The sequence below is a fragment of the Camelus ferus genome, chromosome 2 (assembly GCF_009834535.1).
Source record: "Camelus ferus isolate YT-003-E chromosome 2, BCGSAC_Cfer_1.0, whole genome shotgun sequence".
Lineage (NCBI taxonomy): Eukaryota > Metazoa > Chordata > Mammalia > Artiodactyla > Camelidae > Camelus > Camelus ferus.
The window spans coordinates 102,801,793-102,821,901 of record NC_045697.1 but is presented as its reverse complement, the minus strand read 5'-3'; the positions used below and the strand labels follow the sequence as shown (position 1 = coordinate 102,821,901).

Sequence of the window (20,109 nt, the reverse complement as noted above, 5' to 3'; positions counted from 1 at the left end):
TTGTTTCATTTACGAGATGATGCCTCAGTTGTTGAAAGGAGGTCACAGGTGAAGGTGCTCCTGTGGAAGGCGGTACTCACTGGCAGAGAGGTCCCTGTGGCAGGTGGTCAGCCTGGAGGTGGCGTCTCTTAGACGGAGACTGGAGAGCTCCGTTCTTGTCAGTGTGGTGTCGTCTCCTGTCCTGGATTCATTTCTGTGGATTCTAGGCCGTTGAAATTTGAAATTAAGTGCCCTAGTGTAGCCTACTGACTAATTCATAAAAGGAGACTTGATTAATTCCCCATCTATTGCATTCATTGCATGGTTTTATATTTATCTAGTTAACGCTGGGTGTAGCTAGTTGGTTGGTTAGTCAGTTAACTGGTAAATTTGTCTTTGTGTTTTGGTGTTTAGCTGAACCTTTTGCAAGGGAAAGATTTGGAGTATTTCATTTTCAGTATTTACCTTTCTGTGACCAGAGGTCTAACTTTGATCCTTGCAGTTGGAGTGTTTCAGGGGCTCCTAGGACTGTGGAGTCCTGCTGTTGGGGATCATCCACTCCCATACCAGCGGTTTTCTGGTAGATCCAGGCTAGGTAACAAGTTGGCATGGGGTCACACGATGAGTTAGTGGCAGAGCCAGAACACAAACGCAGGTCAAGGCAAACAGCCCGTGATGGAGATACAGAAGTTGGAGGCTCAAGTGCTTGCTTGATGGTGGTGGTTCTTGCGGTCTGCATCACCCTAGATTATTTCTGTGCGATTGTATCTAAAGGATGGAATTCATGATCGTGATTAATTTGTGGGTTCATTATTTTATCTTTTATCAGACCTCTGTGTCAGGACGTTGGGTTGGTTTCAGGATAGGAACAAGGAATGAAGTCTTGAGCAGTGACTTAATCTTGTAAATTCCTTTTTGTGTTGCGTATCACAATGGTCTGGTATTTGTACTGCAGTTTACATGGTCTTTTCAGGCATGAAAAATTTACCTCGAGCCCACTCTAAGCTCCTTTTCTGCCCCCATGCCCCTTTTTAGTTTATCTTACTGTTTTGTTTTGTTTTGTCTTTTGTCTCTTTTAGGCATATAGTTGTCCTATGTGGGCCCCACATTCTTACCTGTACCCTCTGCACCAGGCCTACCTGGCAGCCTGCAGGATGTACCCAAAGGTCCCTGTCCCTACGTATCCTCAAAATCCTTGGTTCCAAGAAGCTCCTTCTGCTCAGAATGAAAGTGATTGTACCTGTCCGGATGCCCACTTTCCCATGCAGACCGAGGCCAGCGTCAATGGTCAGATGCCACAGGCAGAGATCGGACCGCCGCCATTTTCTTCACCTCTGGTTATCCCCCCATCTCAGGTGTCTGAAAGTCATGGACAGTTGTCTTATCAGGCAGACCTTGAATCTGACAACTCTGGGCAGCTTCTTCATGCTGAATATGAAGAGTCACTAAGCGGCAAGAATCTGTTCCCACAGCCATCCTTTGGACCGAATCCGTTCTTAGGCCCAGTTCCCATCGCCCCTCCTTTCTTTCCTCCCGTTTGGTATGGGTACCCTTTTCAGGGATTCATAGAAAATCCAGTAATGCGGCAGAATGTTGTTCTGCCCTCTGATGAGAAAGGAGAGTTAGACGTGCCCCTGGAAAATCTGGATCTGTCGAAAGAATGTGCTTCAGTTTCCACAGTGGATGAATTTCTGGAGGCCAGAGGTGAAGACACGCACTGTCTCCCTGACGCAGGTGGGAGCGAGCATGAAGGCCGGGCGGGGCAGTCGCCCCAGACGCCCAAGGCAGCCCTGGCGTCGGCTTCCATCCCTCCTGGAGCAGAGGGGAAGGCTCATCCTCCCACTCAGATTTTAAACAGAGAGAGGGAAACTGTGCCTGTTGAACTTGAGCCTAAAAGGACCATTCCAAGTCTGAAGGAAAAACCAGAAAAAGCGAAAGATCCTAAGACTGCTGCTGATGTGGTCAGTGGGGCCAACTCTGTGGATAACAGAGTGCAGAGACCAAAAGAAGAGAGTTCGGAGGATGAGAGCGAAGTGTCAAATATTCTGAGAAGTGGGAGATCCAAGCAGTTCTACAACCAGACTTACGGAGGCAGGAAGTACAAAAGCGACTGGGGCTATGCTGGCCGGGGCGGGTATCAGCATGCCAGGAGCGAGGAGTCCTGGAAGGGGCAGCCGAGCAGGAGCCGTGATGAGGGTTATCAGTACCATCGGAACGTCCGGGGTCGGCCGTACCGGGGGGACAGGAGGAGATCAGGAATGGGAGACGGCCATCGTGGACAGCACACTTGATGGTGTTGCTGTGGTGTTCTGGAGCAGAAACCCTTTCTTAGGTGGAATGTTTCTGAAGGCTTTAAAAATTACATTAAAATAAAAACCCAAATTGGAACACACTCCTCCCCTCCCCCTTTAGCCTCACTCTCATTCTGGACAAGAGATTTTGGATATGTGTTCAAAGGGGCAGGTAAATTCCTGGCGTTGCCATTTTTCTTCGTTCACAATCTATTTATCGGGTGACTGCCCCCATAAAAAGTAGAAAATAAGTTTGTTAAAGTATTTTTTATAAACAGCTTAATATAAAATAGATTTAGTGTTTGGTTTTTTCCTTACATAAGTTTAATTTCAAATGTTGGAAATGTGTGCTTTATAGTGTTTACTAAAGTGATAAAATATACCATTTGACACACTATAGATTCCAAAACATAATATTGCACCAAATAGAAATGTATATTTTATTATGCAATGCCTTAGTCATAAACTGGGCTCAAACAATTCTTAGCCTAAAACACTGTTGTCTTTTGAAATGCTTCCAACCCAAAGGCCTTTCATCTCAATATCTGTCAAACTTGAATAATGTCTTCTCTTTAATATTACACATAAGGCAGCCTATTAACCTGTGTCTTAGAAATGTTGTATATAGTTCTTTTAATATTCATAGGGTATATTTTTGAATTTTGGTGAGTGAGTGTTGAACTTGAGATTGCATACAAGAATAGATGTTTAAGAAGTAACAGGAAATCTAATGAAATGGCTGTTCCCACCAAGAATTCTTAGCACTGGTGTAAATATCATGGTGCCTACTCGAAAGAAATGTAGATGCTATGCATTTTGAAAATAATCTGCATCTGTTAAAACTGCAGAAGTTTTTTTAATGCCACTTTAACACTAATGCACTGACAGATTTAAATATTTTGTGAGAAGAATTGTTAAAAAATTTTTAGCTTGACAGGTTTCTATAGAGTTACTGTGTTTTGTTTTTCTCTTTGCGCCATCAGTTGTGTGTACCACTTTACATTTGCATGTTCAGTCTGTCACGGCTGGAACTATTGTACAGAAAAGGATGCTTGTGACTTTTGAGTTCTTTTCTAGAGGATGCTGCTAGACAGTGGATTTGCTTTGCATTTGAGAGCTTGTTGCCCCTCCAGTGATGTCTCTGTCCCGCTTCCTTCAGTCTCTGCAGTATTCACTAGACGTCCCCTTTGCATGTTGCACTCTGTTCCCATTTGGAGACTTGATTCTCTGAATTAACACAGTATTTGTTCATCTGTGTTACTATGTAAAAATAACTGTAGCTTGTATTTCTTATTTGTACATACCAATGTGAAAATCTACCCTTTTTTATGTTCTCTTTTGATCAGGAAGTTTGAGTGCTATGCAAATAATGTTGTAATTTCTCTTTGCATGCCATGTGTAATATGTTACCTAGCCAAAAGTAGACTTTCGTTTTTTTAATTTAAAGCAAATTACTTTAAAAGCAGATACAATTCACTTGAATTTGACAAACCGAAGCAGATGAGTTTTCTGGGTTCTCTGATAACCTGCAGGAATGTTTGGATGCCAGCTAGGCTCAGTCAATCTCCACTGTACTGTAATAATGGTTATTTACCTCTGTGTTGTTTTAATTACCTAACGTCTGTGTAACTGCTGATTTGAGTAGTGATTAGTGTTTAGATGTTTTGTAACATAGGATTTTAGAGAGCACTTTGAAAGATAACATTTTATTATGATGGTGCTAGGTAAAAATTTGTGAGGACTGGGTGGTTGTGTGGAAAAAAGAAAAATTCTGGAGAGAACCCGTTGAAAGGCATTTCTGTTGTCACCTCTTCAGCTCAAACAACGGGGGAAGGTACTTCTGAAGCAAATTTTTTCTTAGTTAACATCAGCAGTTGTTACGGAAAGAGATTAGGGGGTCCTCCACTTTCAGCTCATACTTTTCTATGTAGAGTCGATTAACTTGATGCTTTTATGAAAATTACACTTAGATAGAATGACCAGATTTAAAAGTTCAGTGTAAGTTTGATCTCAGGAGTCCAAAAGAAGTCACTGTTTCCAGTGTCCTTTGTTTTATTGACTGGGATTTGATCTTCTCAGTTTCTTCTGGAAATGTTTAAAACTTGGGCAGGAAAGAATACTGTTTATTTCCTCACTGTCACTCTGTCTTACCTCAGCTGAGTAGCAGAATACTCTATACAGTTCCTGAAGGAAGCACATACGTGCTTCCTGTTTCCCGTGCTCACCTCCGGGACGTGATGGAAACAGTGCAGAAAGAGAACTTCAGCAGTTGGTACTTTTCTCAGTGACCACTGGAATAAAAGAACTCTGACTTTTGATAATTAGTTATAAAATGATCAGTCTTTGTATGAAGGTCAGTTTTGTTCTTTTCCTTTAGGTTTGTTTTAAGTATGTAAGTCCAGGGGTTTTTTGCCTTAGGCTGAGGTCAAAGTAGGGCCGAGCAAGCTTTTGTCCGTCTTCATTTTAACTGAGTCATATGGTATACTGACATGAGCTAAAATGTTTCAGAGAAAAGCAAAAGTTAAGAAGTGGGAATCACTTGTATTTTGAGTTGGAAATTATGGAACTTACTTAGGATCATACACATTTTGAAGAACAAATGTTTAGAATGACCAAAGCTCACCTGTTTTTGTTTTGTTTGGGTTTGGTTGCTTTTGCTAAAACTTGATTCCAGTCCCTTTCCTTTTTAGTATTATGTGTATTTCTCTTGGAGTTTATTTCCTCTCGTACCTTCAGTTCTTGCTCCGTGTACCTGTTGGCAGCAGGATGCTAGCAACTGTGTAGTCCTCCTCCTGTTCCGTATGTTCATTTTCATGGCTGACCTAAGCTCAGACCCTGCCTTGCTGGCAGGAGTAGGTTTTCCCTGGTGACACAACGTATTTGATGCAAACTCTGTATATTCTTGCAGTGTGTTTCCTATGTGACTCAAGGTGGAATAATGCCTGTGAACTGCAGACTTGCTTATGATTGACTTGGTGCAATAAAGTTCCTTTCTAGCCATTTCTGGTTTAGAAAACATTCAGCCATCCTAGAAACTAGCAATATTTATTTACGCCTCATTTATTCTACAGTTTTAGATGAGGTAACCTTAGTCTTTCACTTATGGGTACTAAGCAAGGTCCATTTTGGTGTAGCTGAAGAGAATGCATATTTGGCTACACTATTTCTGTTTACTGTATTTTGCTTCCTGTTCAATGTCTAAATGCTATTGTGTTTTTGTTTAAACTCTTAATAATGGCTCAGTACCAGTATGTCAGTTTCAGAGAACTAAGGTTTTGCTACTAGTATCAGCCACTTACTCTCCCACTAATTGGGATTTCCCACTTATTTTTTCCCCGCTGAAATAGAAGTTTTAGAAAATCCTAGAAGAGGGGTGGGTGCATGTCTTAATGCTGGGAAACAGCAACTTTGGGGTTGAATTTACTTGAATGGATTAAAAATTGCATTGTTACAGAGCTAGAGAAAAATTTATGTATGAAAAATGATAATAGCCTTACACTGAGTACAAATAATACTTAAAAGCATGTGAAGATGTGATCATTTGTGATGTTACTTGTTAAAAAAAAGTATATATACATCTTTTGAAGTGTTGAAAGGAAAATAGTACTTTATATTCTTTATCATATCACTTTTTGTAAGTGTTGAATATATTCCTGTTTATTTTTCTATGTTCTGTTTTGTAGCCTTAAGAAGTGTTTCGAACATACCTGAATGTATAAAATAAGAGTAAATGCCCTACACGGTGTGATGCTGCATTACGTATAAAACTGTGTGCATATATTAAATTCTGTCTCTTGATTCTGCTTGTGGTTCTTTGGTTCTAGTGTTTTAACCAAGTAATATAGTGTATAAATCTTAAGAGGAATTTAAGTAAACTTCTAAAACTAAGAGTTGGTTTCCATAGTTTTTATCCCAATCAGAAAATTATCTAGTGTGCAAGTAAATGCCACACGGGATTTATAATCTGAGGTAGGCACTGTTCTTTTCCCTACTCTCTATATAATAAAACTGGGGCCATGCAACCAGTAAGTGGTAGAATTTGGACTTGAACCTGCTCTGATTCTTTTTAGTGCTAGTTCTGTCATTTTTCTTAGCAGTCTCATTAAGTGAAATGGGAATGTATAGAATAATTTATAGACTAAATGGCCTTTTTATTTGTTAGATCAAGCAAATCATTGAAAGTTTTATTTGAAAACAGGTAGCAAGTATACTTAACTACTTTGAAAACCCAAGTTTCTTAAGGTTGTATTTCTTCATTAAATCATCACTTAAGAATATTACTAATCAATACTTCTTAACCTTCTTACTTTATGTATGGACTTTGTCTGCATATGGCTTCCTCAGGAAGCAGAGCCTGAAACAAAGGCTTCATTCAGTACAGGGTTTGATGGAGAGGTGCCCAAGGTACAGGGGCAGAAAGCTGGAAGGAGGATATCAAGTCATGCGGGCCATTTGTTTGGGGCTGCCCGAGGAGGGGAGTGAAGGCTCACAGAACATTGGTGGGGGTGGAGGAGGGGTCTGAGGGAGAAAGGAAGGGCAGGGGTTGGGGGGAAGCATTTATCTATCAGCTATGAGTGCCGGCACCTCTCCCCTGGAGTTGGGGGGGGAAGCAAAAGGGATTGTGTTCCGGAGCTGGTTGAAGCCCTGGCAGAACTGACAGGATAAAAGGGTGAGACCGAGTGACCAGTAGTCCACAGAAAGTGGCCTATTCAGGGTTTCTCTAACTTTTCTGTATTTCGAAGGGCTTCCGTTCTACTTTGAGTATACTTGCGTTACTTGGACTCTGAAGTCCATGTCTATGGAATGGTATGAGAATGCAAATTAATTACAAAAGAGGGAGTAAACACAACCTGCATTCACAGACCTTAACAATTTATACGCTCATCAGAAAGTGTGAATCCTGCCCTCCTCAGGACACTGAAGCTTCAGATATTGGTATGAACAGCAGGAGTTTGTTAGATTGATCCTTTGAGTTCATTAGAGAAACTGGACTTGAAAGTCAATCCTTTCTAAAAACACCATTGCTGTGATTACATTTTATTTTTCACATCTAGGCAAGAAAATCAAATTCTCTGTGGTAAGCTTGTTTCTAAAATGAAAACCTTGGCTTTGGACTAAATGGCCTTAAGATAGAGTAAGAAACAAAGTAATGCTATGTACTTTTCTAGGGAAATAACTTGTTCCTGTGTAACTTAGTCCTTTATGATTTTAGACGTTCACAAATGAGGGGCAAAAATTAGAGACCAGAAACCAGAGGCACAGATGTGAAGTGACACTAAGGCTGTGCTCCATGAGAGGGGATGGAAGAACGTGGCTGCCAGACTCATCAGCTGAAAAGGTTTAGATACAAGAGATGGACTTGGGCACATGCAAGGTTGGGAGCTGGAACTAATACATCTGCATTAAAGCCAGGAGCACCTCAGTAAAATGGGCCCTAATAATAATAGGAAAAATTTCCTGTAGACAAGCCTCTCCTGGCCTGGGTTCTAGATTCTTAAAAGGAAAAACAAAAACAAACACAAACCCCACTGACTGAGAATGTTTTTACACTTGTTTAGGTTTGAGGTCCAGGAATCTGCAAGCTAAGATGAAAAGTGGTTCCAAGTTGGTGACACACTTGGTCACCTGGCAGAAGTAAATGCAAAGCCTTTGGAGAGACAAACCCCAGAGCCAAGGGGCCAAGATTACTTCAAGAGAAATCGTTTGACTTAAAAGCAACTTAAATAGGGATTTGTTTTCCTTTCCTAAGAAATCTAGAGGGAAAGTGGCTGCTGGCAGTTGTGCCATGTTTGATGTCAGGGCTGGCATCCTTGTGGCTTTCTTGGCATTTCCCTTGTCACCTTATAGCCACAAAAAGCGGTACCAGATATGTATCTCCTTTTATTAGGACAGCAAGAGAGCTTCTGGAAACCCCAAGACTTCTACTTTTAGCTTGCTGGCTAGAATTGGGTCAACATAGCATCATGCCTCGCTGTGAGAGACTAGGAAAACATGGAAGAGGACTGTCATGATGGTTTTAGCCTAGTTATGCTCCAGCACCTGGAGCTGGGCACCCTGCCTATCAAACTGGCAAGGAAGGACATGCTGGTGAGTAAAAAAATACAAGTGTAAAAACTATAAGGTCCTGAACAACTGTTACTTTGATAATTCTAGCTGCTTCTCTAACTGGCTTTGCTTTGTCAGTCCCTACTTTGAGCACACAAACACCTCTACCTTAAATCTTGAAGGCACTGGAAATCCACTACCGCCTACCAGTATTCATGCTTCCCTCTCACTAATCTCTTCAACGCCCATGCTGGTTTCTGCCTCTGACATGACCTGTATTCTGGTTTACGTGGGTTGTCTTACCATTTTTATCATGATGGTGCCTTTCCCCTGGGAGCTACCTGCACATAAGCCTTTTCTGACCCTCCAACCCAGGACTATTTCACTTTTGAAAACACTTGGTGCTCGTAATACACCAGACACTGGGTTAAGGGCTTGACGTACACGTATCTAAAATGTTAGTGAATATGAATGAAATTAAAGACCCAACTGAGTAGTTAGTTATCCAGTCTTCCTACAGAAACACACTCTGTGGCAAGTACATTCATTCCTTCAATATAGTAGGTGAACTGCATGCCACACACCAGTCTACACATTGAATTGAAGCAAGAGAGAGAAGGTACTGGATCTCAAGATGCTATGGCCTAAAATTAGGTTATCCTAAGTTCCAGAGATAACACTGCTTTTGTAAAGACTGCTGTATACTAGGCTGAATACACATAATATGTACGAAATACAAAATTCAAAAGGTGATGGGTGTATGTGTATATATGTGTCTCCTTTCTTCCCTGTCTTAACCAACAAGTAATCCTTTTCAAAAGCATTATTTTCTTGAGTATTTTTTGTACATTGTATTATTTTATTTTCATATAAACAGTGGTATGTTATAATAAACTATGTTGCACCATGCTTTTTTGCTTAGAGATTTTTTTTTAATCAGGATATATTGAGCAGTCTGTCTCTTTAATAGTTAACATCTGCACTGATGTATTTGAGTTGGTAATAGATTTTATAAAAAACTCATGTGTTCATAATTTTAAGTCCTTTTCTTTTGCTATATAAAATTTTAACATCCAAATCCCTATTTAAAAAATTTCATTTACATGTAAAACATTACAATTGATGGATATTCTGCCATCAGCAAGAAGTTGAAAGAACTGTGCTCTTATATCAAAGATTTTCTTAAGGACATGATACAGAATTGATAAATAAAAATAGCTTTTGTCTTATTTTATTCAATGTATTTGAAGTAATCATTCACAAATTTAACCTATCCTTAAAAATAGGCACTACTTATCTTAGTACAATCCCATTTATGTACAAAACAAACCCTTTACACATTCACACTTAGGTTAAGTGCACAGAAAAAAGCATAAAAGGGAGGATATATATTATTAAACATAAATACTGGTAACCTTTGGGAGGGTAAAATGAAGGAAGACCATAACTCTTTATTCCATATATTTCTATATATTTGAATTTTCACAACAAACGTATTTATGGATTACTTACATAAATTAATTTTTTAAAAGGTATAATGGGGCTCTGTTAAACCCTACTTTCTATCCACTGTTTGCAAATTAATCAAAGCTTCTATCGTTTTAAGGAGCTCTAAAAGTCTGCTTAATAATTTCTAGTTAGTGTAAGTTAGTTCCAGTTCGGCACATTAGTCAGAAGTATAATTAAAGTGGTTTCACACTACAGGTATCCCCCTGTTCAAACTCAGGAACTCAAGAAATTTGGATAGATTTTAGAACTCCTGCTACACACTATTCAAAACTCAAAAAAAAGTCAAATAGATATAGATAATATCCTCTATAACCAAACTTAGAAATGAATATATTTGGTACCAAAGGATACTTTGTATTGCTACTGGGGACTCACTTATTTGCATTAATGTTGCCCTTAGGGAAGTGGTTCACAGTCCCTGTCTGCCCATCAGAAATGTGTGCAATTTTAAAAATATATAGATGCATAGGGAAAAATACGAAGATGCTAACTCTAAAAATTCTGGGCCTATCCTGTACTTTTAAGGAAAACAAATGTTCTTTAAAATGCCTTTTCCTAAATCTTGATCAATGATTATATAAATGTATGTTTAAAGAATAGCACTACTTTGAGAAAAATTACAGAATATACAATCTTATGGAATGCTAAATCTGAATAAGTCAGAGTAAAATTAGGGTTTTCGGGGGGCTAGGAGAAGGGTGTGTTGAAATGATTTTTGATAGATATTCAAAAGCACCAAAAACATTGTAAACAATGCTTAAGTTTGTAATAGTCATTTTCCAGCAGTGGTGTTTTGTACTAGATAATCTTCCCTTGAAAGTCTAAGCACACTGAGAATTTAGTGCAAAGGCTGAAAACAAATCAATACAATCCTGATGTTTATTTATCAAATTTCATCAGTAGAGTCATCGACCGGCCTTAAAAATAAGGGTGGTTTCATTATACTAGAATACTTGGCAAACTATGGAATTACAGAAACTTGTTTCAAGATTTTTAAAAGGGGGCAACACTGGTCAGCATTCGGTACATGAATATATAATATACTTATTGAAAATCTTCGCATACATCATGAAAACTTGGAGGTAATCTGTATAGCTTGAAATGTCTTCATTTTTGAATGTTATGCACAAAAAGGGCCCTATCAAGAACAGAAAAGTGATATTTTCTGTATTCCGATTACAGTTTATAACACAACTGGCTTTTGATGTTATTACAGCAAGTTAAATTCCAAGCTCCAGGGCATGTGGGGTATAAAACCTGATTTTCAGTTTTATATGACAAAAATCCCAATGTTTCTTTTAATAAATGGCTTATCAGTATTCTCAGATTCACTCTAATCATCCAAGAAAAAGTAGTTTCCACTCTTCTTTTGTTCTACATCCTAAAAAATAAAATAGAGAAGCAAGAGAAATCAACACCATTCTCTTGTATGCAGGGCAGACTTTCACCCGCAGCATCACTTCACAGGGTTTATGGTACTGTCTGTCCAGCCGCCTCTGCACTCACTGTCCGCTCCTGGGGATTCCTGGTTCCACCAAAGGCCGGATTACTACCTCTGCTACCCATCCCTACCACAGCACCTTCCTTGGGCCGCCTCATACAAAATCCCTTTACATAAAATGCCTTATTTACATGTTTAAAAATTTGTTATATAAAATACATTTCCAGAAAAACTATTAAGTTCCATTTTCATCATTTACCATTTCATGGTAAAAAGGTAACACTGTCAGTTTGAGAACTGCCTATCATACAAAACGTATATAAAAACAATTTTTCCCAGTACTGTCTACAGACTGGCCAGCAGTGACCCATTTACCTATTTGCCTAGGTGCTCCTCCTTTACTAGAATTCAAATATGACTGTCCAGGACGAGTGTTTATAGAGGAAATGATGAATAGTGTACTGGCGACTGAGCCATGAGTGTACACAAGAAAACTACAATACAAAGTGTTTGCAATGTTTCAGAAGAAGTTCTTACAGAAATTAAGCTGTGTGTAGTTAGTGTTCTGGAATTTAGTTCTTCTGTTTAATATGCTTTCCAGAGCTGGGAAAACTTTAATTTTAAATTAAAACTCACTATTTCATTATCCTAGACAAGAGTAAGGTAAGTCATTTATAAACACAATACATAGTGAAGGCTAGGCACCCAGACATTGTGTCAGGTGCTTAAATACGTATGATGTGCACCACGACCTTGGCTCTGCCTTCCAAGAGCTCACAGGTCAGAAGCAAAGCTAGGAGTACAAACACAAAAACAATGAAATCGAGTAAGTGCTACAGGTATGCATAATGTACCTGTACAGCTTCTAAGTATTAAGGATGATGGCTAGAGGGCTATGAAATGTAGGCAACATTTTAAGGAGGCATTTCAAATACTAGAAACAGAAGTGCTTTTTTAGAGTTCGTTTTTTCTTTGACAAAGAAATGACTGCCTTCTAAAAACCGTATTTCACAGACCACATTAAGTGTAGGGTGCACAATTATTTTATATACCAAAAAGAAAGAAACACTGCCAATTTAACTGACAATGTTTTTCCATTATTTAGAATTTAATGCTTATTGAAGAAGCTTGTTTAGACTTTAAATATACATTTTAATCATGTGTTTGTTCTTGTGCATGCGCAAAAAGAAAGATGTGTACAAAAAACTGGTCAAATTAACTATTTGAAAAAACTTCTTTGCTTCAAAGGCAAATGAGTGTAATCTTTCTGAAGATATTTAAAATGACAATTATACTCAACAAGAGGTACAACAGTGGGCGCACCTCAAAGAGACAACGCGGCAATGGCCGCTGCATCACAACTGCTGCCCCAGAATGAAGTATGCCATCAGATGCTAAGATGTACAAGACATGAATCTCAGAACGAAGTATGACACGGATTTTAATGAACCATGCCTTTTCATTATTTACACTGAGAAGTTATCCGTGATTTAAGATAATTTTTCTACATACCTTAATTGAATTGAGTTTGTTTATTCTTGGCCTATAGTTGTTTGGATCTCTTCTGAATGTAATTTCAAGCTGAGACAAAAATTTATTCATGCCAGCCAAAAGGGTTTGAGGACTAGGGGAAAAATAAAATCTATTAATTGTGATCGAATTTTACCCCCCAAATGTAACTACTTTTTGGGATGAAGAGTATTATGAATCACTGTTCCCTCTAATTCCCCAATCATGTCATCTGAATAACAGTATAATCACAGTATATTAAAAATTCTATATTCAGAAATGTCTTTGCTTGGACTACATAGTTTGGCTGCATTTTTGTGCAAAACACACAGTTTAAAGTGTGCTTCTGATCTGGAAAAAGAAACATTTAGACAAGTACTACTTTAGAAAAATTACACAACTGTAGAATTTCAAATCTAGGATTTTTAGGGGAGAAGAGAATTTAATAGAAAAGGTATTTATGTTAGAAATCTGGCACTAAAGGGAGTATGTACAACCTAATGGTTTTTAGTAATAACTTCTTTTTAAATTTTTATACTTTATTCATCTTTTCTCACCCAAACTAGTTTTTAAATCATACTGTACATGTGGAACATGGTAAGCACTGTGTAAATACAAAGGGAGGATCATTATTTGAATAACCACCCTCGCTAAGAAGTATGTGATTTTCAATAACTGATAACACAGATTTTAAATGGGGAAAAAAAAGGAATTCTGCAAAGCTCAGAAAGTACTTTTATTTCTTGGATGGATTATTCAAACAGGAACTCCATTCCTCCTAAACTAGGAAACACCATGTTGGAATCACATGAAATTATTTTTATAGGTCAACATGGTTGAATATCAGTTAATTTCATACAGTTCAACTTAACAAGGTTTTAGCACTAGAAGTGTAAGAAATTTTTCATTAACTACCTGAATGTTAGGCTTCTCAGTATTACAAGTGCCCTTGATCAAGCCAATAAGTAAAAATGAGAGGAAAAAAAAGGGGGAAACATAAAAGCTTTCATCTTTAACTGTGCTGTGCATCAGTACCAGATATCCAGGTTGTAATGAATTTTACCATTAGCAGTGTAAGATGGGCAAATCATGTAACTTACGACAAAGAATGGAGCAGACAAAACTTAACCTGAAAGAAAAGGTGCGGGGCCGAAAGCTCTGCATGCTTATCCCCCTCGGTCAGGAGTTCTGTACTATAGCCTGAAAACTGCTGTTCTGCCCAGTGCCATCCAGAATTGGATATGAATAACCTTAGGCGTCACAGAGTCATTTCTGTAATTTCTGGCTATTTCCTTATTAAAAATTAAAATAATATGATTAATGTCTAAATGCTTACTCGAAATTTTAAATAATAATGTTCTAATTGTTGGAACTTATAATTAGGTTTGTATACTTTAGAAAGCAATTTTACCTGTTTGCAACTGTGTTCTTAGATGGAACACCATCAAAAACAATGACTCGGTCTGCGAGATACGTGGCCATGATGAAGTCGTGTTCTACAATGAAGGCTGTCTTCTTGGCATGGAGAATGAAACTAAAACACATGATTTTGAAATCTTTTAGTTTGGTATCACCAAATTTTCAAATGCTATATTTAATCAAAAGTAATACTCTTACCGTTTCACAACTCGAGCAGCCATTAATCTTTGCTCAGAATCCAAATAGGCAGACGGTTCATCAATTAAATAGACATCAGCAGGTTTGCCCAAACAAAGAGCTAAAGCTACTCGCTGCAGTTCACCACCAGATAATGTCTGCACCTATTTGCACAAGAAGTTCAACAAACCATGTAGAGACACCAAAGATTAAAGTAATAAAATGATACAACAAAAATTATCTTAAAGTACCTCTTGATCAATGATGTTTTCAATTTGCAGAGGCTTCATCACATCAGTTACAAACTGTGGGTGTGTGTAAGCATCTCTTATCTTCTCATGTAGTAGCTGTCGAACACTTCCCTGTTTTTAATGAAACAAGTATCAACATTTTATTTCAGTACACAACTCTTTGAATTATGAACCTAGACAAAGTTAAACTTCTCAGCAAAGGTGTATCAATTTGCCACTAACAGATATCTATAGTATTTTTATGCTTATCCATCAGCTATGCCATGTTTCCAGACTTTTTAAGTTAAAAACCCATCATTTCCACCAAGTAAACAAAAAAACACAATAATCTTAAAATTTGAAAGTAGTAAATAATGAATGTTTCAGGGAAGAAATCATTTGAGAACAGGAATAATTCTAGAGGTCAACATAGGTATCAAGTAATCTTAGGCAATCAGTAAGATAACACAAAATGCACAATAATGCAATAGGGATGAATTTAAGATGTCTCTTATTTGTTACCTGAGGAGAGGGCTGAGTTTGAGAACTTAAAAGCTAAGCTTATAGAAAGCATCAATGATACAATTTTTATTGTAAGCCACACCATCTCAAATACTCTTAATATGAATACTGAGGTACTGAGTGTAGATACTGGAGTAAATTCTTTGCAACACCTGCAGAAACCAGCCGTTAATAAACATCATAATGTTTTAACGCTCATCCACCCTGTAACATGTGCCACTGATTGACTGATGGGCTGAATAATAGAGGCTCCACCATTTTCTGGAACCTACCAATGTATGAGGTTCCAGTTTCTCCACATCCTCACGAATACTTGTTACTGTCCTTTTGATTTAAGTCATCCTAGTGGGTGTGATATGGTATCTCACTGTGGTTTTGATTTGCACTTCCCTCATGACTAATGACGTTGAGCATCTTTTCATGTGCTTATTGGCCATTTGTGTATTTTCTTTGGAAAAATGTCTATTCAAATCCTTAGCCCATTTAAAGTGAGTTCTAAGAGTTCTCTGTATATTCTGAATACAAGTACCTTATTAGGTGCAAATGATTTCTCCAGCTCTGTGGATAGCCTTTCACTTTTCTGGTTTTACTTGTAGCACAAAACACATTAAATTTTTAAAGATTTTGGAAAAAGATGCCAAACAGACTTTAACAAATTAATCACCAAGTCACCCAAATCTGGGTACAGTTGTGTTTCCTCAGGGTCCCTATCACCGAGATACGGCTGAAGCTTTCCTTCATCCAATTATGCAGGTTTTTACAAGTAATTTGCAAGTTTTCACTTGTAATACAAGTATTTAATAGTAACAACATATAAGTATACTGCAGATAGATTAAAATATTTTCTTTCGAACAAAATTACATAATTTTATATTACTGTCTTATGATATTTGCTGAAATAATTCACACAATTTACTGCAGTGTTTTGGGACTACTAGGACAATACGTTCCTGTCTTTTTACATTTTTTCTAGCCTCTTGTCATTCCAAAGTTTGCGTGCTTTTCTGATAACAGAGGATGCACATTCTTCTGATTGTTTTGCCTTCTGCATATTCTCTAATTTGTAAATTGTGAATTTCTTGTCCTTTATCCCTTTGCATATTATTGGACCTAATATTTGGAAAATATAACCATTCTTTAACTAAAAGTTCCCTAAGTTCTGATAACTTAATGTTTTAATTTGCCTTTGCTTGGTATACAGTATGTGCATTTACAACAGAAATCCCAGGAAGTAGATACAGTGCTAATTTCCAGTACCATTTGATACTTTTTTGTAACATCGACACGTACAGAACCATCCAGTCACTTCTGTTATAGTCATGTATGGCCAGTGGCTTCACTTTTTTAAGACTGTAACAACAAGCAGATGAATCTGAATTTGACACCACAATGGGTGTGTGTTGTCAAAAGTATTCTTATATCCTGAACATCTTTCCACCTCAGGATGACAATTCCACTGTTGTCTTCTTGTGACACCATTTCACCCCTTTTTAGTGGATGGGACATAACATCTTCTGGTATAAACTATTATGCCACACAGTCCCAACCATACGAGTTTTCAAACTCAAAAATTTTAGGGCCAATTTGTAGCTTTTGTAGAAGTTATCTTATATACAATGTACATTCTTCAATAATTTTTCTGCAAGCTCACTGCAAACATTTTGAGCTAATAATCTGCCTGACTCCATTAGTCTCTTGTCCAGAATATATTTTTATTGACCACGTATAACCTTTGGTTGAACACAGATAATTTTTTTCCATATTTGTGTGTCTTATTTGGTATATACTGTCTACATATAAGCCTTCCTCTTCAAGGAACCACTGTCTCACTGGTTATGATACCTGAGCCCGGTGAAAAAAATTTGATAATTTTCAGTCAAAGTGTTAATCAATGGTAATATTTTTCCAAGCTTATCACCTCTTTCAATCATTTCATTATTTGCAAAGTGCAAATTTGATATTAAAATGATTATGAGACATTATGGTATGTGGCAATGTGAAATTGTAAAGGGATCTTTTGACCAATATTTAGTAATAGATATTGATTTCAATAGACTCATCCAAACTAGAAGAGCAAGGAATTCTTCAATTTCTTCAGAAGTAGGTTCCCACCTCTTCATTCGACTATATTCCACATTTAGATGTTGAAGTAATTTTTGTTGCGCGTACCTATATGCCTCCTTTACCAGGTTTATTATTTCGTCATCTAAAAATAGCAAAAGAACTTCACCTGGGCTGCTATCATGAGGTAATTCTGTCAGAGGTCCACTTTTTCCTGTGATTATAAATGACCTCTGTCTGCCAGTAAACCCTTTCCACTCAGTACTGTCCAGTGCACCGTCATCCTCATCATCTGTTTCTTCCTCTCCTTCTACAACTCATTGTTCTAAAATCTCCTGTTTTCAACTTCAAGATCATTCTCCTCATTCTCTGAGCTTGAACTTGACAAAATTTTATTTATATGTCTTCTTCTGGATAACCTCATTGTCACTACTAGTGTCACTTTCAACTGTGTTTTTACATTGTCTGACAGACAGTGTAAAGATATGAAAAACCACAGAACCACACTTGAAAGATGTATAGACTTTGAGACACAGAATAAAACTGCCAAGCTGAGTCAAGCAGAGCAGGTGAACGAACAGAGTACCATTCTAAACAACTGCTTATCTATCAGTTCTACTAATTGGATCATGGATCACTCTTGAGCTAATGAATGTCAAAGTAACACCACAATGTCAAGACTATTCTGTTACCTGAATTTATTCCATGCAGAATAATGACACTCCAAGAAGAAATAAAACTGTAAAGAGGCTGAAAATTGAAAATAAGAAAATTTTTTTTTGACAATTCCCATTATACTGGAAAAAGATTAATTATAAGCACATACACTGTTAGTGCGTCACACTGTGGTGAAGTGTGAATTTGGGCCCTGCAGGAAACACACCCAACCGACAGTGGGTGATCAACCTGTTAAAAAGTTTTCCTAGTAGTGGAAATGAATTAAGGACTGTAGTAGTCCTAATATCTTCCTTAGCACTTTCATTATGCCTGTACAGAAACTAATTTGGAGAAGGATTTTGATACAGTTTAAGATTAATGCTCTATGTAGATATAAGCTTTTCTTTAATAACAAAATAACAGAGTAACTCACCGTTGATTTGGGACTGATTTTCTGTGGCTTATAACTGACATTTAGAATTGGTACTTCCCCTGCAAAATAATGCAAATAAGACACTGAGAACTGCCCAGACCTTTAAAGTTTACTATGTGGAACAGGGTAAAAAGACTCAACATCACAACTGTACCTCCTTCATCAGGTTTAAGTCTTCCAGCAAGCATTCTGATAAATGTCGTTTTACCAGTACCTGGCAACACAACATAAAACAAACTGACTTGCAAGATGCTTCACATTTAGAGTAAGTCACTATGCACTACTGGGTTTTCACTGAGAAATTAGTTTTAAAGATACACACTGGCACTGATGAATTCTGGAAGTTATACAGAAAAATATCTGAACACTGATGATTCATCTCTCAAGTATCATTTTATACTAAATGGCAAGAATACAGACTAGAGATTATAGTGGCCATTTTAATAAATGGTGGGTCTATAAAGTATAAGTCTTGGGTTTGATCTTAAAAGATTTATTTAGCCAAATTATCAATGCATACAATTTACTGTTAAGACAGCACAATACTGTTATGATTGATACCATCATCAAAAGTCCATTTATATGAAGTATTTAATTGCAACCTAGCTCAAAATTTCTCCATTAACTAATGACTAATATATTGCAACAATCATCAAAAATTTTTTCTTCTACAGTTTTGTACCCTGTAAGTACACAATTCAAATCTTCTTTTTTTTAATCATGAAAGCAATACCAGATATTTGGTACTCAAATTCATCTCATAGCCATATTTACAATGGCAATCTAATATTAAAAAATGCTGGTAATAACAACTGTTTACAAAGTTAGATTAGCCTGAATTTAAAATAAGAAAAGCTCCAAATGGAGGAGTGCAAGGAAAACATTTTAAACTAGACTGCTTCTGAATTACCAATTTATCCTTTCTTTCCTAGTCAGTTTCCAGGATGAATAAATGCTGTCTGTACCAACTTATACACAGAAAAACCAGTTTAGAAAAAAAAATCTTATTTTCACTGAAAGTTAACTAAAACAAAATAAGAAATATGAACTTGATTGAATGACAGTGAGACTAAACCATATGTTGTCACAAAAATGTTAACTAGACTGAGCAATGTATGATATGAATTCATTCCAGCTCTCAAACCTATAACTGAGTCAAAGTTTTTCAGAGTAATTGGAACTCAGTCACTGGATAAATAGAATAGACTTTCAAATATCACAAATTAAGAAAAACTCACCATTTTCCCCCAACATCACCATGATTTCAGAATCTGTAAACTCTCCAGCTACAATTCCTAGCTCAAACTCTCCCATCTTTTTCTTCATTCCAGGGTATTTATACATACACATCTTTTTAACTTCTTCTTCATTTGCTGTCTCAGCCACTTTAAAAACAAGTGATGCATCTCTGAATCTCAAGTTTTCTGTTGGAACGTAGCCATCCAAAAAAATGTTTATGCCTGACAGAAAGTTATTGATGATAGATTAGTAAAGATCAATTCAAGACTGAACTTTTTCCACAGCAAGAAATTATCATATGAAAGTCAAAACCCTAGGCTCTCTTGGGAGCAATCTGTGCATAGATTTATATTGCTATAGATTTACAACATGCACTGTGACAACATGGTGTTTCATGTACCTAATGCAAGTTTAAATAATTTATGCATACATATGTCCTATATATTCAAACACATATACACAAGCACATCTTTTCATTACTACTGATTTTTATATTTTTTCCATCATATTTTATGTGGAAGCCTATGATGCCATTTTTTTCTGTAGTTTTAAATCAAAAATTGTTATTTTTTTCTAAAAATGACAAGTAGGTAATAT

General features: G+C 37.1%; 2 protein-coding genes across 4 annotated transcripts in view; one reads left to right on the top strand and one right to left on the bottom strand.

Annotated features, from left to right (window-relative positions):
- OTUD4 (OTU deubiquitinase 4) overlaps positions 1 to 6,069 on the top strand; it is a 39,023-nt gene extending 32,954 nt beyond the window's left edge. For all 3 annotated transcript variants that reach the window (XM_032464248.1, XM_032464241.1, XM_032464256.1), the window contains one exon: positions 1,059 to 6,069. In XM_032464248.1, coding sequence (XP_032320139.1) covers positions 1,059 to 2,270 — 1,212 coding nt within the window. In that variant the 3' untranslated portion in view covers positions 2,271 to 6,069. The remainder of the gene's footprint in view (positions 1 to 1,058) is intronic.
- Positions 6,070 to 9,530: 3,461 nt separating this feature from the next.
- Positions 9,531 to 20,109, bottom strand: part of ABCE1 (ATP binding cassette subfamily E member 1) — a 28,415-nt gene continuing 17,836 nt past the window's right edge. The window contains exons 11-18 of the mRNA XM_006187217.3: positions 19,512 to 19,733; positions 18,428 to 18,487; positions 18,274 to 18,332; positions 14,622 to 14,732; positions 14,392 to 14,534; positions 14,186 to 14,308; positions 12,778 to 12,889; positions 9,531 to 11,205 (exon numbers count right to left, since the gene is read on the bottom strand). Coding sequence (XP_006187279.1) covers positions 11,158 to 11,205; positions 12,778 to 12,889; positions 14,186 to 14,308; positions 14,392 to 14,534; positions 14,622 to 14,732; positions 18,274 to 18,332; positions 18,428 to 18,487; positions 19,512 to 19,733 — 878 coding nt within the window. The 3' untranslated portion in view covers positions 9,531 to 11,157. The remainder of the gene's footprint in view (positions 11,206 to 12,777; positions 12,890 to 14,185; positions 14,309 to 14,391; positions 14,535 to 14,621; positions 14,733 to 18,273; positions 18,333 to 18,427; positions 18,488 to 19,511; positions 19,734 to 20,109) is intronic.